This window comes from Sapajus apella, unplaced genomic scaffold (genome assembly GCF_009761245.1).
Source record: "Sapajus apella isolate SASKATOON/1434 unplaced genomic scaffold, GSC_monkey_1.0 scaffold12, whole genome shotgun sequence".
Taxonomy (NCBI): domain Eukaryota; kingdom Metazoa; phylum Chordata; class Mammalia; order Primates; family Cebidae; genus Sapajus; species Sapajus apella.
The window spans coordinates 38,011,613-38,029,943 of NW_022436952.1; the positions used below are offsets into that span (position 1 = coordinate 38,011,613).

At 50.3% G+C, this 18,331-nt stretch overlaps 1 protein-coding gene across 13 annotated transcripts in view; it reads left to right on the top strand.

The window, feature by feature from the left end:
• The first annotated feature begins 2,898 nt into the window (after positions 1-2,898).
• The window catches only part of MYO18A (myosin XVIIIA), a 103,942-nt gene continuing 88,509 nt past the window's right edge, over positions 2,899-18,331 (top strand). For 11 of the 13 annotated variants that reach the window (XM_032281008.1, XM_032281004.1, XM_032281005.1 and 8 more), the window contains exons 1-2: positions 2,899-3,016; positions 14,603-15,680. In XM_032281008.1, coding sequence (XP_032136899.1) covers positions 14,682-15,680 — 999 coding nt within the window. In that variant the 5' untranslated portion in view covers positions 2,899-3,016; positions 14,603-14,681. Of the gene's footprint in view, positions 3,017-4,051; positions 4,438-5,356; positions 5,482-14,602; positions 15,681-18,331 lie in introns of those variants that run through there. The other 2 variants (XM_032280995.1, XM_032280994.1) reach the window with 2 other exon arrangements.

Genomic DNA, 18,331 nt, shown 5'->3' on the forward strand with positions numbered 1-18,331 from the left:
CTTGATAGTTCATTTCTTTTTTTTTTTTTAGCGCCACATAAAATTCCATTGTCTGGATGTGCCATAAATTATTTATCCATTTACCTACTGAAGTTCATCTTGGTTGCTTCCAAGTTTTGGCAATTATGAATAAAGTTGCTGTAAACATCATGTGCAGGATTTTGTGTGGACATAAGTTTTCGATTCATTTGGATAAATACCAAGGAGTGGGATTGTTGGATTGTATGGTAAGAGTATGTTTTGTTTTCTAAGAAACCACCAAAATGTCTTTCAAAGTGACTATACCATTTTGCACTGCTACCAGCCATGAATGGGAGTTCCTGTTGCTCTGTTTTCTTGCCAGCATTTGGAGTTGTTGGTGTTTTGGACTTTGGCCATTCTAACAGGTGGGTAGTTTTACCTCAGTGTTATCTTAATTTGCTATTCTCTAATTATGTATGATGTTGAGTATCTTTTCTTTTGCTTACTGCTATCTGTATATCTTCTTTGGAAAGGTACTGATCAGGTTTTCTGCCCATTTCTGAATTGGGTGGTTCATTTTCTTATTGTTGAGTTTTAAAAATTCTTTGCATATTTTGGATAACAATCCTTTATCAGATATCTTTTGGATATATTTTATCCCAGTTGTGGATTGTCTTCTTATTCTCTTGACAGTCTTTTGCAGAGAAGACATTTTTAATTTTAATGAAGTCCAGCTTATCAGCCCTTTCTTTCATGGTGCCTTTGGTGTTGTATCTAAAGAGTCATTGTGATACTCAAGGTCATTTAGGTTTTCTCCTATGTTATCCTCTAGGAGTCAGTTTTATAGTTTCGTGTTTTATATATAGGTGTATTATCTATTCCGAGTTAATTTTTGTGAAGGGTACAAGGTCCGTGTCTAGATATATACATATATTTTTGCATGTGGATGTCCAGTTGAAAAGCCCCATTTGTTGAAAAGACTACGCTTATTTAATTTTCAAAACAAAATTTGAGGGAGGGAGTCACTGTTATTATCCCAATTTTTTAGATGTACAAAGTGAAGCACAGAGGGGTTTTATAAATCACCCAGAGTAACACAGCTAGTACTTGACAGAACTAAGATTTGAACCCAGGAAATCCAGCTCCAGAGTACATGCACTCAACCCCTATCTATAATAATAATGTCTCCCTCATAGGTTCATTGTGAGGAATAGAGACAGTGTCTAGTGCATAGTAGGTATTCAGGAAACACCAATGACAGTCATTGTCCTACCTAGCCTTCAAGTTTCTGCTCAAATGTCATGTTTTTGTTTTATGGTTTTTTTTTTCTTTTTTGGAGACAAAGTCTTGCTCTGTTGCCCAGGCTGGAGTACAGTGGCACAATCTCGGCTCACTGCAATCTCTGCTTCCCAGGTTCAAGAGATTCTCCTGCCTCAGCCTCCCAAGTAGCTGGGATTACAGATGTGTACCACAACACCTGGTTAATTTTTTGTATTTTTAGTAGAGATGGGGTTTTACCATGTTGGCCAGGCTGGTCTTGAAATCTGGCCTCAAGTGATCTGCCTGCCTCAGCCTCCCAAAGTGCTGGGATTACAGCCATAAGCCACCACACCTGGTCTCAAATGTCATTTTTGAAGCAGCTCTTCTCACTCCTCAAGCCAAGTAAACCTCCCATCATAGCACCTATCTCATCATCCAAGTTATGCCAGCGTGGTGAACCCTACTACTGTCACAGTTCAGCTCTACCTGTTCCCATGTGATTTCCCTGGAGATATGCCGCTGTCACCCCAAGTGCCTGGGGCTGTACTTGTCACTTAGCAGGCAGTTCGTTAAATTGAGTTTGAGTTGCATGTAATTCCAAAATGTGTATCCTGCCTGGGTCTATTTCTCAGGAACCCCTAACTCTTACTCAAGTCTTTGCTCCTGAGCCTCCCTGCTCCAACTTTCCCTGGTCTGTCAGGTTGGGCCATCCTTGCCTGGAGAAGTTCCTGTTTGGGCTGTCTAGGGAGGCAGCTGTCTTTGTCTGCTACACCCTTCTTCCTGCACCACCCCACTCAGTTTCTTCCATGTTCTGGCACACACCCCAGCATGGACACTGCCCAGAGAAGAGTTCACGTTTCTTCCTCTCTCCAAACTTCAGACATAGCACCTATCTTGGAGGCCTGGTCTCTGGATGTCCCTTGGCGTCTCCCAGGAAGTATCAACTTTCTTCTTGGTGGGTAGAGCAGCTCACTTGATATTTACAGGACGCCGTGGACCCAGGGACAGACTGCATTCCGAGGAGCTTCTGAAAGTATTAATCTTAGCATTGGTGAACTCCTTCAGGGAGTGAGTGGCACTTACAGCCGTGTCCCCTGGGCCCTCATACGCCTCTTGATCCACTCCACTTTGAGGCAGGGCTCTATCAGACCAAGCTATTGGGAATCAGTTCTCACCTTGGGGAGTGCATTCTGGCAGTGCTATCTCGGACAAGGCAGGCAGTGCCTGCTATGGACTGAGTCTGGGGCACCATCCAGCAGGGTCCTGTGTGTGCCTCTGCAGAGCCACCTTGGGAAGAGATGGCCAATTGCTTCCTCTAGACAGCACTACCTTGAGCACAGCCTGCAGAGTTCGGTGCCTGCCTTGGACAGCCTCTCTTCCATATGTGCATCGTGATATTGGTGCCTGTCCCGGGCAGTGCCACTCGGCCCCTTTCAGACGCTTTTCAGACAGCCTCCAGTGCCCAGTGCAGACAGAAACTCCAGGCAGGGCCTCTCTCAGACACAGCGAGAGGGGCTTCGGAGCCCGCTGAGGACGGAGGCTCCCAGGGCAGCGCCCGTGCCCGCCTGGCCCACGTCTGGCGGCGCGTACTGGCGGTGCCGGGCAGGGCGGGCGTTTATCCCCAGAGCCGCCAGCAGGGAGCTCCCTTTCGGCTCCGCTCGCGCGGTCGCGGGGGGGCGGCGCTGAGCTGCGCTGAGCTGCGCCGCGCTGCGCTCCTCTCCAGCCCCGACCGGGCCGGGGCCGCTGGATGCCGCGTCTCCGCTTCTGCTGCCTGCCGGGCGGGCTCCGGCGGCCGGTGAGTGCTGGTCAGCGGGGGCAGCCGCTCCGTGGCGGGCCGGGCCCGGTGGGGCGGCGGGGCGGGATCCGGCCGGGCGGGCGGGCGGCGGGGCCCGCCGGCTCCTCCTCCTCCCCTGTCCCCTGGAAGCAGCGGCCCGGACTCCCGGCTCCCGTCCCTGGCGGCGCCGTGGAGCTCGACGCCCGGGGGTGGGGGCCGACCGGGAGCGGCGGGGAAGGGGGACCACCGGCCCCTCCTGCCAACCTGGGGGCGCAGGGAGGCAGGACAGGGTGGCTTTTAGTGTGGGGGGATTTGGCGCTTGGAGGCGCCCAGGTGGCCCGGAGCTGAGGGGTGGGGGGGCTTCTCCCGGCCCGGCCCAGGCCCCCCGATGGAGCGAGTGAGCGAGCGGGGCGCTGGGAAAGGCAGCGGCGAAGGCGAGCACCTCTACCGAGCCTTTTATCCCTCCCAGCGGCCTTCACTCTTTCACTGCCGGGCCGACAGCGGGCTCCTCTCAAAGGAGCAGCTGCTAGACAGCTGGCAAAACAATGGAGACCCCGCTTCCCTGGGCCCCCTCCTCTTGGGACAGAAGATGGGGAGTGGGTGAATGGTGGCTGGCTTTGGGGATTAGGGAGTGCAGGCTGTGACCTGCGACTGAATGCTCACCTAACCTTTCCCTGTAGAGGGGTGGGGTGCGTGTGGGAAGGTCGGACGGGCTGCCCCAGGCCTCTGGAGAGACCGCCCCGACGCCCCGCCCTGCTAACCTGTCATGCCAGTTGTTTCGCCAATGGGAAGGGAAGGTGGTAGGGTGGCTGCCCCCTCACCCTGGCCCCTGTTAGTGGGGGGACGTTCCTTGGTCCTAAGCCAGGCCAGGAGTGTGGGTCCTGTTCCTGGGTGCGATAAAGGCCGCAGGGACCGGCCAGGCTTTGGGGCTTTGTTGCGGGGGCGGAAATGGGGGAGTTGCCCTACTGCTAGGCACATGTGTCTTGCTGATTAGTTGGAAAGGCTGTGGCCCGAATAAGCCAGAGGTGGGGGGTGGGGGAGATGGGGAGGAAGACAGCCAGTTTGTTTTTGAGCCGGCATTAATTTTGCCTGGTCACTTGGCCAATGGGGCATGTGTTTGGCGCTGGCCTCACAGTTTGTGTTTGTGTAGGGAGGGCTGGGGGAATGCTTCCTGGGAGGGACTGCCCTGGCTAGGCCTTCATGCCCTCAGATGGCCGCCCAGAAGTATAGAATTGGGTTCCCTCCCCACTTCACCCTGCCAATGACTCGGGCTAGTGTGGATTCGTCTTGTCTTTTGGAGCCCCTGGCGTGTCTGTGGCCGAGGAAGCCTCATCAGTGCCCCTGTGGTGACTGAGCTCTGGGAAGTGTGTATGCATTGTGGCGTGCTGGAAGGGAGGGGAGGCCACCTGGGTGATTAAGAGCAAGATCACCTGAGCAGGACGGTGAGTACAGAGCCCATTGAACCGAGCTGCCTTTCCCTTGTGCTGTGGAGCCCTTTCTTGAGCAGGTGGTGCCCTGTTGTCGTGGCAACAGGCCTGGCCTAATGTTCCCCACACTTTTTAGTTCAGGGGCTACTTTCTATTTGGGGATGTTGAAAGTTGCTCTCCTGAGGTCTCTGGCTTCCTGACAAGCCTCCCTGGCTCTTTGTCCATGGCTTCCCACCTCTTCAGCTTCCCCTCTGTTTTTTTTTGTGATGAAGTCTTTCCAGGAAACATCCTCCTGGTTTCTGGATTTGACATGCGGGTTATATATAGCCTCTGGTGGAGGTGTGCTTGTCCATTTTGGGTTGAGGACATTGGGGTTGTGACCTCAATTCCAGGAAAACTATGGCTTTTGGGGGCAGCTATTGTGCTGGGGGGATTAGAGGAATGACAAGGGTTGTAGGTGGGGTGGGGGTGGGGCTGGGGGTGGGGCTGGGGAGTGGGCATGGGAGGGGCAACAGGCCGATGGTCACTTCCTTTGGGAGCTTTGAACTTTAAACAGTTGATGACCTGGTGCCTGGTAGCTCTGAGTTTGTAGTTTGTTTACTCTCTCCTGGCCTGGCCCAGGTGCCAGAGTGTGTGCCTGAGGGCTTCCTCCTGCACCCCAGACTTTCCTCAGGAGGGTATGCCCTTCCTGACTCCCGCCTGGTCTCGGCCTCACTCTTGGGCCGTCCGTGAAGGCCCCCTCACTGGCCCTGCTAGTGGTTGTTCATTGAGGGGTGCATATGTCTTCAGAAGCTGGGCCTCAAAACTCTGGATCCCCCAGAGGCAGGTACCTGAAGGTGGATTGGGTGGGGCAGAACTGGGGCTCAAGCGAAAGGGAGAATCCACCCTTCTGAGGTGGAGCTGGGAGTTGCTGGAACTCAGGAAGCCTTGATCCCGACTTGGTGTGTCACAGGTCTCCAGGGCAGCAAGGTTGTTCTTACTCCTTCAAACCAGAGGTCTGTCCCCAGCCAGATCCCCTCACCTGGAGTGGACGCCACAGGCAGGAGCCAGAGTATCCCTGTGAGTTTGGTTTTGTTGGTAGTCTGGGGCCCCGGGCCTGAGTGTGGTGGCAAAACTGAGGGGCTCTGGCTGGTTGTAGTTTAAAGTTTTGGGGGTAGGGAGGCCCAGCCCACTGTCTGCTGTAATTGACAGGTTCCCACAGGACTTGAGATTGGTATGGGGACTTGATGGAGTTTAAGTTCTGCTTTGGGTCAGACCCCCGGGTGCTTTTTCTCTGATATTCAGACAGGTTGGACGATGGGCCGAAGGTCACACAGCAAGTCCGAGGCAGAGCGGGGTTAAAACCTGCAGTGTGTGGTTGAGCAGAATACCTCTCCAGCAGAGGCCGAGGGCCAAGTCTGAGCTCTCAGGCCCTTGGAGACACTGTAGCTGAAATAGTGGAGGCTTAGAGAGGGAAGGGGACTTGCTCAAGGTCACACGGAAGCGGGTGTTAGCGGGTGTTAGCCGAGCTGATTGCCAGGCGGTGTACCTGGAAGAGCAGCAGGGGACCTGACGGGGCCGCGGGATTGCGGCGTTCCGGGGGAGACGGGATCGCAGCGGGAGGCGCCGCAGGGCTGCGGCTGCGCCGGCCCAGCCGCCGGGAAGCGCCGAGGGCCGCCCAGCTCCCCGTGCGGCTGCGGGCATGCCAGCTGATGTCACGTGAGAAGCGTGCGGTGGGAGTGAGGGAGCACACCTGGAGCCAGATAAGCTCCGTGTGACCTGGCAGGGAGTCACCCGGAGCTGCAGAGCTCGGCATGGCCGGCCAGGAGGAGGCTCCCTCTGGGGCGTGGGGCCGGGCCAGGTGCTGGCGACCCCTCCGGCCGCCGCTGCAATCCTCGGCGCTGGCCAGAGCCGGAATGGGGACCCCGGGGCTGGAGGAAACAGCCACTCAGGGAGGTCAGAGGCCAAGGGAGAGAAGCCGGCTCTCTCGGGAAAGTATTTCCTTTGTATTTATTTATGAGTGTGGTCTGGGGGTTGGGGTGGGAGGACTGACCTAAGTATCCACCCACCGCAGCCAAGTCTGGGCGCCCTTGTCTTGGGACTCTCTAACGTTATAGTTTCCATTTCCTGTATTTTTTTTTTCCTTTCTTTTGCCAGCTGCTGGGTGACCCATTTAAATGTGTCCCCACTTACAGCCACAAAACAGCAGTGAGTTCTTTTTTAACTAAGTCCCCCAAGTCACTGAAACTTTTTCAAGACATGAAAATCCATAAATTGACCATTACCCTGTTTGCAGCTTTACTGCTAGTGGATTGCCTACTAGTTTGTCCAGACTTTTTTTTTTTTGGTCTGGAAAAAAGTTGATTCTTTAGGTAGAAAGCTAAAGCATTACAAAAGTGTTACCCTTCTTCCCTACTCTCCAGAGATGATCACTGATCAATTTTTGGATTGATTGCTTTTTAAAAGCTTGTTATATATATTTTAGGCATTATATATGTTTATAGTTTAATATATGTTATATAAAATATCATGTAAATACTTAAAAAATTTCTGTAGGAGGCTGGATGCAGTGGCTCACACCTGTAATCCCAGAACTTTGGGAGGCTGAGGTAGGCAGATTGCTTGGGCCCAGGAATTTGAGACCGGGCTGGACAACATGGCGAGACCCTGTCTCCTCAAAAAATACAAAATACAAAAATTAGCTGGGTGTAGTGGTACATGCCTGTAGTCCCAGTTACTCAGGAGGCTGAGGTGGGAAGGATTGCTTGAGCCCCAGGAGGTTGAGGCTGCAATGAGCCCAGATCACACCACCCCATTCTAGCCTGGATGACACAGTGAGACCCTGTCTAAAAAAAAAAAAAAAAAAAAAAGGAAGAACAATGAAACATAATCCCACTCCCTAAAGCTCCTAGGTGTAAGCAAATACACGTTTACCAGATGAATGTTCTTGTAAAAAAATTAAAATACAGCCCAGATGTGGTGGCCTATGCCTATAATCTCAGCCCTTTGGAGGCCAAGGTAGGTGGACATCTTGAAGCTAGGAGTTCGAGATAAGCCTGACTAACATGGTGAGACCCCATCTCTATTATTTTAAAAAAGAAAAAATATTGAAATATGGATGAAACACAAGTCTATTAGACCCTTCTAAAATTCTAGTCTCCTCCCCAGAGCATATGATTTTCCTATGCATATGCAAATATTGTACACAATGTACATGTAATATATTCACACACGTATATATAGGTTTTTAAATTTTAGCAAAATTACGAACTATCCTGCAACCTGTTGTTTTCACTTAGCAATGTAGTATAGAATCTTTTCAGGTCAGTATACACAAATTTTATATTTGTAGATTTGCTATTATAAACAATGCTTCAAGGATTAGCCCTATGTATTGTGTGAATGTACCTATAGATGTCTTATAATGGAATTGCTCAAATAATATGTACACAAATATTTTCACATACCAGGTGCAGTGGTGGTGCCTGTAATCCTAGCTACTCTGGAGGCTGAGGCAGGAGGATTGCTTGGGGCCAGGAGTTTGAGAGCAGCCTGGGCAGCATAGCAAGACCTTGTCTGTAAAACAATTTAAAAAAAATTAGCCAAGAGTGGTGGTGCACACCTGTAGTCTCAGCTACTCAGGAGCCTGAGACAGGAGGATCACTTGAGCCCAGGAGTTCAAGTCAGCAGTGATCTATGATTGAGCCACCAAACTCTAGCCTTGGTGACAAAACAAGACCTTGTGTCTTAAATTTTTTTTTTTTTTTTTTTACAAATACCACTAACTTGCCCTTTGGAAAGATATTAGTTGGTGCAAAAGTAATTACGGTTTTTGCCATTTAACAGTAGCAGCGGCCAGGCAAGGTGGCTCACGCCTGTAATCCCAGCACTTTGGGAGGCCAAGGTGGGTGGATCACAAGGTCAGGAGTTCGAGACTAGCCTGGCCAATATGATGAAACCCCATCTCTACTAAAAATACAAAAATTAGCTGGGCGTGGTGGTGGGCACCTGTACTCCCAGCTACTCAGAAGGCTGAGACAGGAGAATCGCTTGCACCTGGGAAGCATTTGCAGTGAGCCAAGATTGTGCCATTGCACTCTAGCCCGGGTGACAGAGCGAGACTCTGTCTCAAAAAAAACAAAATAATGGCAAAAACCGCAATTACTTTGCACCAACCTACCAATTTGTGTTTCCAGCAACACTTACGAAAATCTCTGCATCCCATGGCCTAATTGATTGATGTTATCTATCTTGATAGTTTTTAACTAAACTGCTAATTAAAAAATAGTATACCTCAGTTTCACATGTCTGTGAATATTATGGAGGCTGAATACCTGTTGATGTTTGCTGGTCATTTGTATGTCTGCCCCTATGAATTGGCTGTCCATAGTATCCTTGGCATTAGCTATGTGGGGCCTCTGGACTCAAGCCAGTGTGATCAGCTTGGCCTTGTGCTTATCGGGTTACCTTCACTTCTTTGTGCTTTACTTTTCATGTACAAAGGTTTTGACTTATTTTAGTCATGCTTGTCCTGATAGTCATTTGTGCACTCTGTTATCCTCTCTACTGTCCCATTTAGATGGCAAAAAATGTGCACTGCTACTATTAGGTACCTCTCTATGGGCTAGACATTATATGAAAGGCTTTTTTTTTTTTTTTGCGACGGAGTCTTGCTCTGTTGCCAGGCTGGAGCACAGTGGCGCAGTCTCGGCTCACTGCAACCTCTGCCTCCTGGGTTCAAGCGATTCTTCTGCCTAAACCTCCTGAGTAGCTGGGACTACAGGCGCATGCCAAACGCCTGGCTAATTTTTGTATTTTTAGTAGAGACGGGGTTTCACCATGTTGGCCAGGATAGTCTCAATCTCTTGACCTCGTGATCCACCCACCTTGGCCTCCCAAAGTACTAGGATTACAGGTGTGAGCCACCGTGCCCAGCCTTGAAGGGATTATATATGTATTTCATTTAATTCCCCCACCTTAGGTAGTAGGTACCATTATAATCTCCATTTTACAGGTGGGGAAATGGAGGCATGGAGGCCTTAAGTGGCTTGCCTGAGACTGCATATTTACTAATATTTTTTTCATTTTTATTTTATTTATTTGAGATGGAGACTTGCTCTGCCGCCCAGGGTGGAGTGCAGTGATGCAATCTTGGCTCACTGCATCCTCCACCTCCGGGTTCAAGCAATTCTCCTGCCTCAGCCTCCTGAGTAGCTGGGATTACGGGCTTGTGCCACCATGCCCAGCTAATTTGTATTTTTAGTAGAGACAGGGTCTTACTAAACCCACCAAAGACCAGGCTGGTTTTGATTTAGCCCCCAGAATGTTGACCAGGCTGGTTTTGAACTCCTGATCTTGGGTGACCTGCCCACCTTGGCCTCCCAAAGTGCTAGGATTACAGGCATGAGCCACCACGCCCGTCCCCATTTACTCAGATTTGTTCTCAGATTTGTTACTTGATATGCAAAGCCCAAACTCTGACACTGGGCTTCTTTATCTTTATGTTGCTTGCCTTTAGGAAGTGACTGATGGATACATATTTTTTCCCAACATTTTATCACAACAATCTGCAAGTGTTCAGAAAAGTTAAATAATTTTGCAATGAACATCCCTCATCTCCTAGATTCTACAGTTAACATTTTCCTATCCTTGCTTTTACCTAATCTTTATCCCTTGGTCCATCCATCAGGCTATGGTTTTCTTTGTTTTCTTTCTTTCTTTCTTTCTTTTTTTTTTTTTTTTTTGAGACACGGTCTCACTTTGTTACCCAGGCTGGAATGCAATGGCATGATCGTGGCTCACTGTAGCCTCAACCTCCCAGGCTCAGGTGATGTTCCCACCTTAGCCTCCCAAATAGCTCCCACAGGTGTGCACCACCACATCCAGATAACTTTTTGTATTTTTAGTAGAGACAGGGATTTGCCATGTTGCTCCAGCTTGTCTCCAACCCCTGAGCTCAAGCAATCCGCCCGTCTCAGCCTCCCAGAGTGTTGGGATTATAGGTGTGAGCCACCTTCCTCAATCTCATCAAGCTATCTCAAAATTTTACACCTCTCAAAGTAAATCGTAGACATCAGTATACTTCACCCCAAATACTTTAACATATATATCATTCCCTAGAGTTCAACATTTGTTTATAGTTCTTTAATTTTGAATGAATATTTACAAACAATGAATGCACAAATCTCATGTGCACCATTTGATGACTTGACACATTTATCAACCCAAACCGCTATCAATATACAGGATATAAGCATCACCCAGAAAAGTTCCCTCATGTAATCCCACTCCTACCCCCATCATTGGTTAGTTCTGCCTGCACTAGAACGTCATATAAATAGAATCTTGCCAGTATGTACTCTTTTTCAAAGACTTCTTTCCCTCTCACTTGACATCATGATTTTGAAGTTCATCCCTGTTGTGTGTACCTTTGGCTGTTTCCTTTTTCTTGCTGAGTAGTATTCCCTTGCATGAATATGAGAATTGTTTATGCACTCTCCGATGGACAGATAGATGTATATTTGAGTTGAACAGTCATTGCCTTCAGGATGCTTACTCTCTTAAAGCGATAGAGCAGCTGAGTTGACAGATTGTACTTTCCTTTTGTTTTGGGGGTTAGTAAGGCCAAGATAATTCAGGTCCATACCCTAACTTACATACATACCATTCCTTCTCTTAAAATTAGGAACAGCTTCTTAGAGTATGGTGAGGAGAGAAAGTCAGAGAAGGAGGTCAGGGAAATTGTAAAGTTACCTTCACTGGAGCGGAGGGAGAGGGTAGGAGGAAGAGGAAGGGGAAGCAGATAGAAACTGCAGCCTGGGATGCAGGGTAGGAAGGTGGTGGTGTCAGAGCTGTTGGAGGCTTTGGACCTGAGGCCAGGAGGTGCTGGAAAGTGCAGGGTCTACAAGAAGGTGATGGAGCAGCAGCCATATTGCAGATCTGATCATGGACGGGAGGCTGCAGGCAGCCAGGCAGCTCTAGACATGTGACTCAGGAGAGAACCAGTCCACAGCCAGGCCTGATGATTATGGGGATGGCAGTGGGGAGGAGGTGCCTTGTGAGCTGTGTAGATGGTGGTGGCAGGACAGGGGTGGTGAGGGAAGGGCTGGCATAGCCTCATTGTCTCAAGGCCCCAGAGTTGGGATGAGAGGGGTGGCTTTGGCAGAAGGTTAGTAATTTAACCTGTGTCCCCAGGAGACTTAAATATTTAGAATTTTAGAGCCAGAAGAGACCTAGATCGTGTAGTTCAACCTTGAACAAAGTGACAGGCTAAGATTCCCACAGTGATTTTTTTGGCAGATCCAGGCCTAGATACCAAATCTCCTGAAACTTCTGGCCAGCACCATCCTGTGTGCTGCTGCTGTGACCGACTACTGTTCCTCCCTGCCACAATGACAGTGAGGAACAAGCTTTTGCTGAGTTGGGGGTGTCCATGAAATTACTTTTCAGGGACCTTTCCAGCCCAAAGATCCTAGAATGCTGGGAGCTCTTTTCCACTCATATTCCTCAGTGATCTAGTCCTCAGCAAAGAGCCAGGATTGGGTAAGCATTATAGACAGAGAATTGGGTGTCTTGGTGGGATAGCATTATAGGCAGTTGGGTTCTCTATGGTTGGATTGAGGCCAAGATACTCTTGTTTGTCCCATCCAAGTCCCTAGGGTGAATTTATTTCATTTCTCCCACAAGTACCCCTGGAGTTATCTTCCAAACCATCCCTTTAAGATGGTACAGGCAGTGGTGGGTGAGGTAAAAGGTGGCAGTAACAGTTGAAGATCCTACATCTCGGTTTATGGTAGGACTGTGCCACACCCCATCAGCATTCAGGAGGAGAGAGACTCCCCTTGTCATAGTAGAGCCCTGAGGAGACAATGCTGGCTGTCAGATACTCCTCCACCCCAAATCAGTCCAGACCTAGCTGGCCAAGGGCCCTTGCTGTGTGCCTTTTGGGCCCTGGATTTCCTGTTTTCTAACTCCCAGGTACTGTGCATGTAGCATTTAGTATGAACATGTTCAGAGAGAACTTTGTTTTACCAAGTACAAACTGAAGTCAGAGAGGGAAAAGGGTTCATACTAGGCACACAGAGATACAGTGACTGGACCAGATGTCCCTTTTTTTTGGAGACAGCGTCTTTCTCTGTTGCCCACACTGAAGTGCAGTGGCGTGATCTTGGCTTATTGCAACCTCTGCCTCCCGGGTTCAAGAGCTTATCATGCCTCAGCCACCCAAATGGGATTACAGGTGTGTGCCATCACACCTGGCTAATTTTTGTATTTTTAGTAGCGACGGGGTTCTGCCATATTGGCCAGGCTGGTCTCGAACTCCTGACCTCGGGTGATCCACCCGCTTCAGCCTTTCAAAGTGCTGGGCTTACAGGTGTGAGTGAATTTCTGACCTCAAGTGATCAGAAATTTCTGAACTCAAGTGATCCACCTGCCTTAGCCTCCCCAAGTATTGGGGATTACAGGCATGAACCACTGCACCTGGCTTTGAATTATATTTCTTATGGACAGCACTGCTCTAGAAAGGAGATGAGTTGGTATGCCAGGAGCGACATAAGTCAGGATGCTGGGCAGGGGGAAGCAGTTAGCCATTGCACTGGGCCCTTTGGGAATTTCTGACCTTGATGCCTTCCTGAGCATTGTACCTGGGTTGAAGGGTGGTCCCTCTCAGTAGAATGGGGATCCTGGAGGGCACTGATTGGTTGTGGGGGTGAGGCACACAGAGAGGAAAGGCCTGTACAGGGCCTGGCGAGAGGCTATTACTAGAAAGGGTAAGTTTGTAGATCCTCTGTTTGAAACTCAGAGGCATAGGCTTTCAGAGAGAGAGAGAAAAATTCATTTGATTTCCAATTAGGTGGCATGGCCTATTTCTTCTTCTTGTTCCCTGCTGGTTAGAAGAAGAAAGGCTCTCTCAACTCTTGCCTCACCAGGCTTTTCTCGGTCCTGTCCCCAGTTAGATGTGCAGGGGGATGGGTAGGTTGGCGCCATGGTTGCACGTACTCTGGGGCTGGGTTTTTTCTTTCAGGCGACCACAGCTTTCTTCCTGGGGCTATATTTAGGTGTTGGTCTGGGGAAAAGGATGTGAATTTTTTAGGATCCTGTTTATCCAGCAGACCCTACCCCACCCCCACCTCGCAGCTGTCTATCCTCTGGTCTGGAACTTCCCTTCCTTCCCTTGCTGCTTTACTTTGGTCACCCAGGCCCTAGAAAGAACTCAATATTTGCCATTGAATCCCAGCATCACCACTTATTAGCTGTATGACAACATATGCTTAATTTTCTGTGTCCCATTTTCCTCTTTTGTGCAGTGAAGATAATGATATCTACCTTGCAGGAATGCTGTGAGGCTCAAAGGAGATAGTACATGTAAAGTGCCTGGCATTATGCTAGCAAGTGGTAGTCATTAAATAAATGTTGGTTCTTTTGAGGTCTTCTCTTAGGCAGTGGCTAAGGATGCTGCTCTAGGGGTAACAGGCTCAGCAAAGAGCCCAAAGAATGGGATGTCTGTTGCTTAAATGAACATTGTCTGTGGGAGGTGATGGTGCACTGAGACCATTTCCTTTTCTCTTTGTGTTTGAATCTTTTTTATTTTTTTTGACAGGCCGGAGTACAGTGGTGTGATCATAGTTCACTGCAGCCTTGACCTCCTGGGCTTAAGAAATCTTCAGCTTCCAAGTAGCTAGGACTGCAGGTGTGCACCACCATACCTGGCTAATTTTTGTAGAGATGGGATCTCACTATGTTGCCCAGGCTGGTCTTAAACTCCTAGCCTCAATCTTGCTTCAGCCTCACAAAAGTGCCAGGATTACAGGTGTGAGCCACCCTGCCCAGTCTGTGTTTGAATCTCAAGTCAGGTCCCAGGTTGGCTTGAAATATCCTCTCACGGGGAGGTCAGGTCTCCCAGATACTACCTCCAGGTACACCTAAGTCTATCAAGCATTCAAGGAAATGACAGGCTTTGGAATCTGGGCTTTTACCGCCATATCTGAACCTGAAATTTCATTATTTGTAAAATAGGATAATAGTACCTACCTCTAGAAAGGTTGTAAGGATTAAATCAATGGAGACAATATTGGGTAAAGCAGAGTGCCTGGCACATAGCTAGCACCCAGTGAGGAGCAGCTGTATCTTTGTTATGTCTGGACTGGAGACACATGGGGTTCTGTTTGAATAACCCTTCTCTCTATGTTTCTGTTTGTAGCAGCAAAGTGGGGCACCAAGGCCCTCTGCTAAGGACTCATAATTCACTGGGGGCGCCACCCCTACAAACAGCACCCACCATGTTTAACCTAATGAAGAAAGACAAGGACAAAGATGGTGGGCGCAAGGAGAAGAAGGAAAAGAAGGAGAAAAAGGAAAGGATGTCAGCCGCAGAACTCCGGAGCCTGGAGGAGATGAGCCTGCGACGTGGTTTCTTCAACCTGAACCGATCCTCCAAGCGTGAATCCAAGACGCGCCTGGAAATCTCCAACCCCATCCCCATCAAGGTGGCCAGCGGCTCTGACCTGCACCTGACTGACATTGACTCCGACAGTAACCGGGGCAGCGTCATCCTGGACTCGGGCCACCTAAGTACAGCCAGCTCCAGCGATGACCTCAAGGGTGAGGAGGGCAGCTTCCGCGGCTCGGTGCTGCAGCGGGCAGCCAAGTTCGGCTCACTGGCCAAGCAGAACTCACAGATGATTGTCAAGCGCTTTTCCTTCTCCCAGCGTAGCCGGGATGAGAGCGCCTCAGAAACCTCGACGCCCTCAGAGCACTCTGCCGCCCCCTCGCCACAGGTGGAGGTGAGGACTCTGGAGGGACAGCTGGTGCAGCATCCTGGCCCAGGCATCCCTCGAGCAGGGCACCGATCCGGAGCCCCTGAGCTGGTGACTAAAAAGTTCCCAGCCGACCTGCGCCTGCCCCCCGTGGTGCCCCTGCCCCCACCTGCCCTCCGGGAGCTGGAGCTGCAACGACGGCCCACTGGAGACTTTGGCTTCTCCCTGCGCCGCACAACTATGCTGGATCGGGGCCCCGAGGGCCAGGCCTATCGGCGGGTGGTCCACTTTGCTGAGCCCGGTGCAGGCACCAAGGACCTGGCCCTGGGGCTGGTGCCAGGAGATCGACTGGTGGAGATTAATGGGCACAACGTGGAGAGCAAGTCCAGGGATGAGATTGTGGAGATGATCCGGCAGTCAGGGGACAGCGTGCGGCTCAAGGTGCAGCCCATTCCGGAGCTCAGCGAGCTCAGCAGAAGCTGGCTGCGGAGCAGCGAGGGACCCCGCAGGGAGCCAGCCGATGTGAGTCCTTCCCTGGGCATCTGGGCTGAGCAGAGATGGGAAATGTGGGCCCCTCCTGCTGTTGTGCTTGGCCAGGTATTTGGGGTACCCAAGAGCTGCGATCAGAGCCCAGCAATGTGTAAGTGGGGAAGCTGTGCTGCTCTCTGAGCCTGTGGGGAGCATAAGCTTAGGAGAAGTTGCCCCATGCTGATAATCTTCTGGGGGTGCCACCCCTACAAACATCACGCCCAACCTAATGAAGAAAGACAAGGATATTAAAGGAGTCATACTTTATCTCTTTACCTTGTTCTGGGAGCTGAGGACAGGTCCGCAAAGGGTTATTGCAGTAGGGTTCCCAGCAGTTTGGCCAGGCCTCATGATTTTATGGTTCCCTCCAGTGTTCTGTGTCTGTTGGATTGACCTAACTGAATTCAGCGTAATGCCTTTCTCAAGGGTGCAGGGCTAGACCAAGCTCTGCCTGAACTTTAGCTGCAGCTCTGGAGCCCTCGAGAGAGGCCTGTTATTGGTTAGTAATTACTGTGAAAGTATTCAGCTTCTTCACTACAAGGACCGGTTCGGGGTTTGGGCACCATATTTCCTGAGCTCTAAATTGGGGCATGTAGGCTAACATGTCACTTCCAGGTATAAGAGACAATCTGGACAGTAAAATACAATATTTCCATGTTATTTAGATCTTGGGGATAAAAAAGACAAATGATTTCAGATTAGAGCTGTCATGGAACATCTGAGAGGTACAGCTGGTATACTTATATCTTTGGGAAATATGACCTCAGGCCACAGACTCCTCTTGCCCCTGAGTGAGCAAGGGAATACCAGGTGAGGCTGCAGAGAGGGCAGAGGCAGATTGCGGAGGACCTTGTAAGTTACAGTTGGAATTCAGATTTCATTCCAGTGAAATGGGACCATTGAAGGGTTCGAAGCAGAGGAGTAACTGGATCTAATTTATAAAGGTCCCTTGGACTCCAAGCGTCTTTATTACCTCTCCTGGAAGGAGAAAAAGCGTGGACCTGGAAAAGCAAGAGGGATAAAACCTAAACAGATAGTATGTCCTGACTGTCCCTGAGACCCCAGCTGCCAACCTGCCCACACAAAAAGAACAGCAGGAGGCACAGGAGCAGGGAGGTTTAGATCAGATGCAGGGGCAGATCTCCATGGTGCAACAAGCTCACTAACCCCAGGGGTCTTTTGATACAATGGCTACATAGCAGTTTGAATGTCCTGCCTGGAGATAGTGCATGAAAGACAAGTTGTCCTCTGGCCATCTTCCCCTCCCAGCTGTGGGTTTTAGGACCATCCAGATCTGGCCCCTGCTGCCTGACCAACGCATGGCCTGGCCAGGACCTTTTGGTACTAAGTGACCAGCCAGATGGGTCAAAATCAGAAATGGTAGGAAGTGCTAATCGGAGGAAATAGGCAGAGTCCCGGTCCCAGCTTTCTCCCAGGGAGGGGAAGCGGCTGCTAAGGATAACTGCTCAACCCAGCAGCACCTTGGGCCTGAAGCGGGGCTGGCAGTGGCAGGGTCAGACTGGCAGGAAGCCCTGCAGTTGGATTCCAGGCCTTCCTTTAACCTGGAGCTAGCTGGGTTTAGGCAGCTTTGCTAGTCGGGGAAGGATAATGAATGGGAGGAGGCCTGTATGGAAGACCTGGACTCTTCATTCCAGAAGCACACATTGAGCACCTCCTATGTTTTAGCCCCCAGGTTAGGTGGAACTCAGAGAACCACAAGGTAGAGGGGGAAGAACAAAGGAGGGGTCTTTATCTCAGAAGCAACGACTGTAACATGTTGCCATGTCTGCATGCGTTCTTCCAGGCTAACACTGCTTTTAACAGATGGAATTTTCTTCTAAAGAATGAATCCCCCAGGGGATTGTTGCCAGCTCCCTGCTGAACCACAGCAAGGACTCTATGGGGCCCTGGGCCTGGCATCCCAGATGCTGTTTGATTTTCTCTTTATAGCACAGGGATCATCCTGGCATCTCACATTTCCTAGCTTTCCCTTCCCAAGTAGCTGCTGCTATCCCATCCCTGGGGAGGTAGATGGTTTAGCTTTGGAGGCCCTTGTGGATTCCAAGTTACAGCTGGTATCCCTGAAATGCTGGCTCACTCTAGCTCCCATGGGGTAAGCCCAGCTGGTGCCCAGAGGACTTCTTCTCCCAGCGTCAGCCTGTGTCACCTGCCAGGGAACATGGTAGCAAACTCCATCCCATGCGTCTCCTAGAGCCATATGGCAGGATAAGGGACACATGGGCCTGAAAGAAGCCCTGTATCTTCTCTCACCCAGGTAGGCCATAGGGACTCATGCCATGATCAGAGAGGAGCAGGGTGATCCCAGCGTTTCCAGCTTCCTGGATAGGCCTGGGAGTGGCATGGGGTGCTCTAGCCTTTTCCGTACCCTCAGCCTCTATCTGCTTCTCTTCCTTTTGCTCCTACTCCTGCTCCCTGTCTTGGCAGCAGTTCTGATCCTAGTTATGCGCCAAGAGAAGTCTTCCCGCCTCCTCCAGACTCCTGGGAGGATACCCTGATGACTGTAGCCCCATGGGGACAGCTCCTACTGGCCACCCTGCCATCAGGCCGTCCGTCAACTGTGTCCACATATTGCCTGTCCCCCGGGAGCTCTGAGGGAGCTGATGAGACATCTGTTCTCTTCCTGC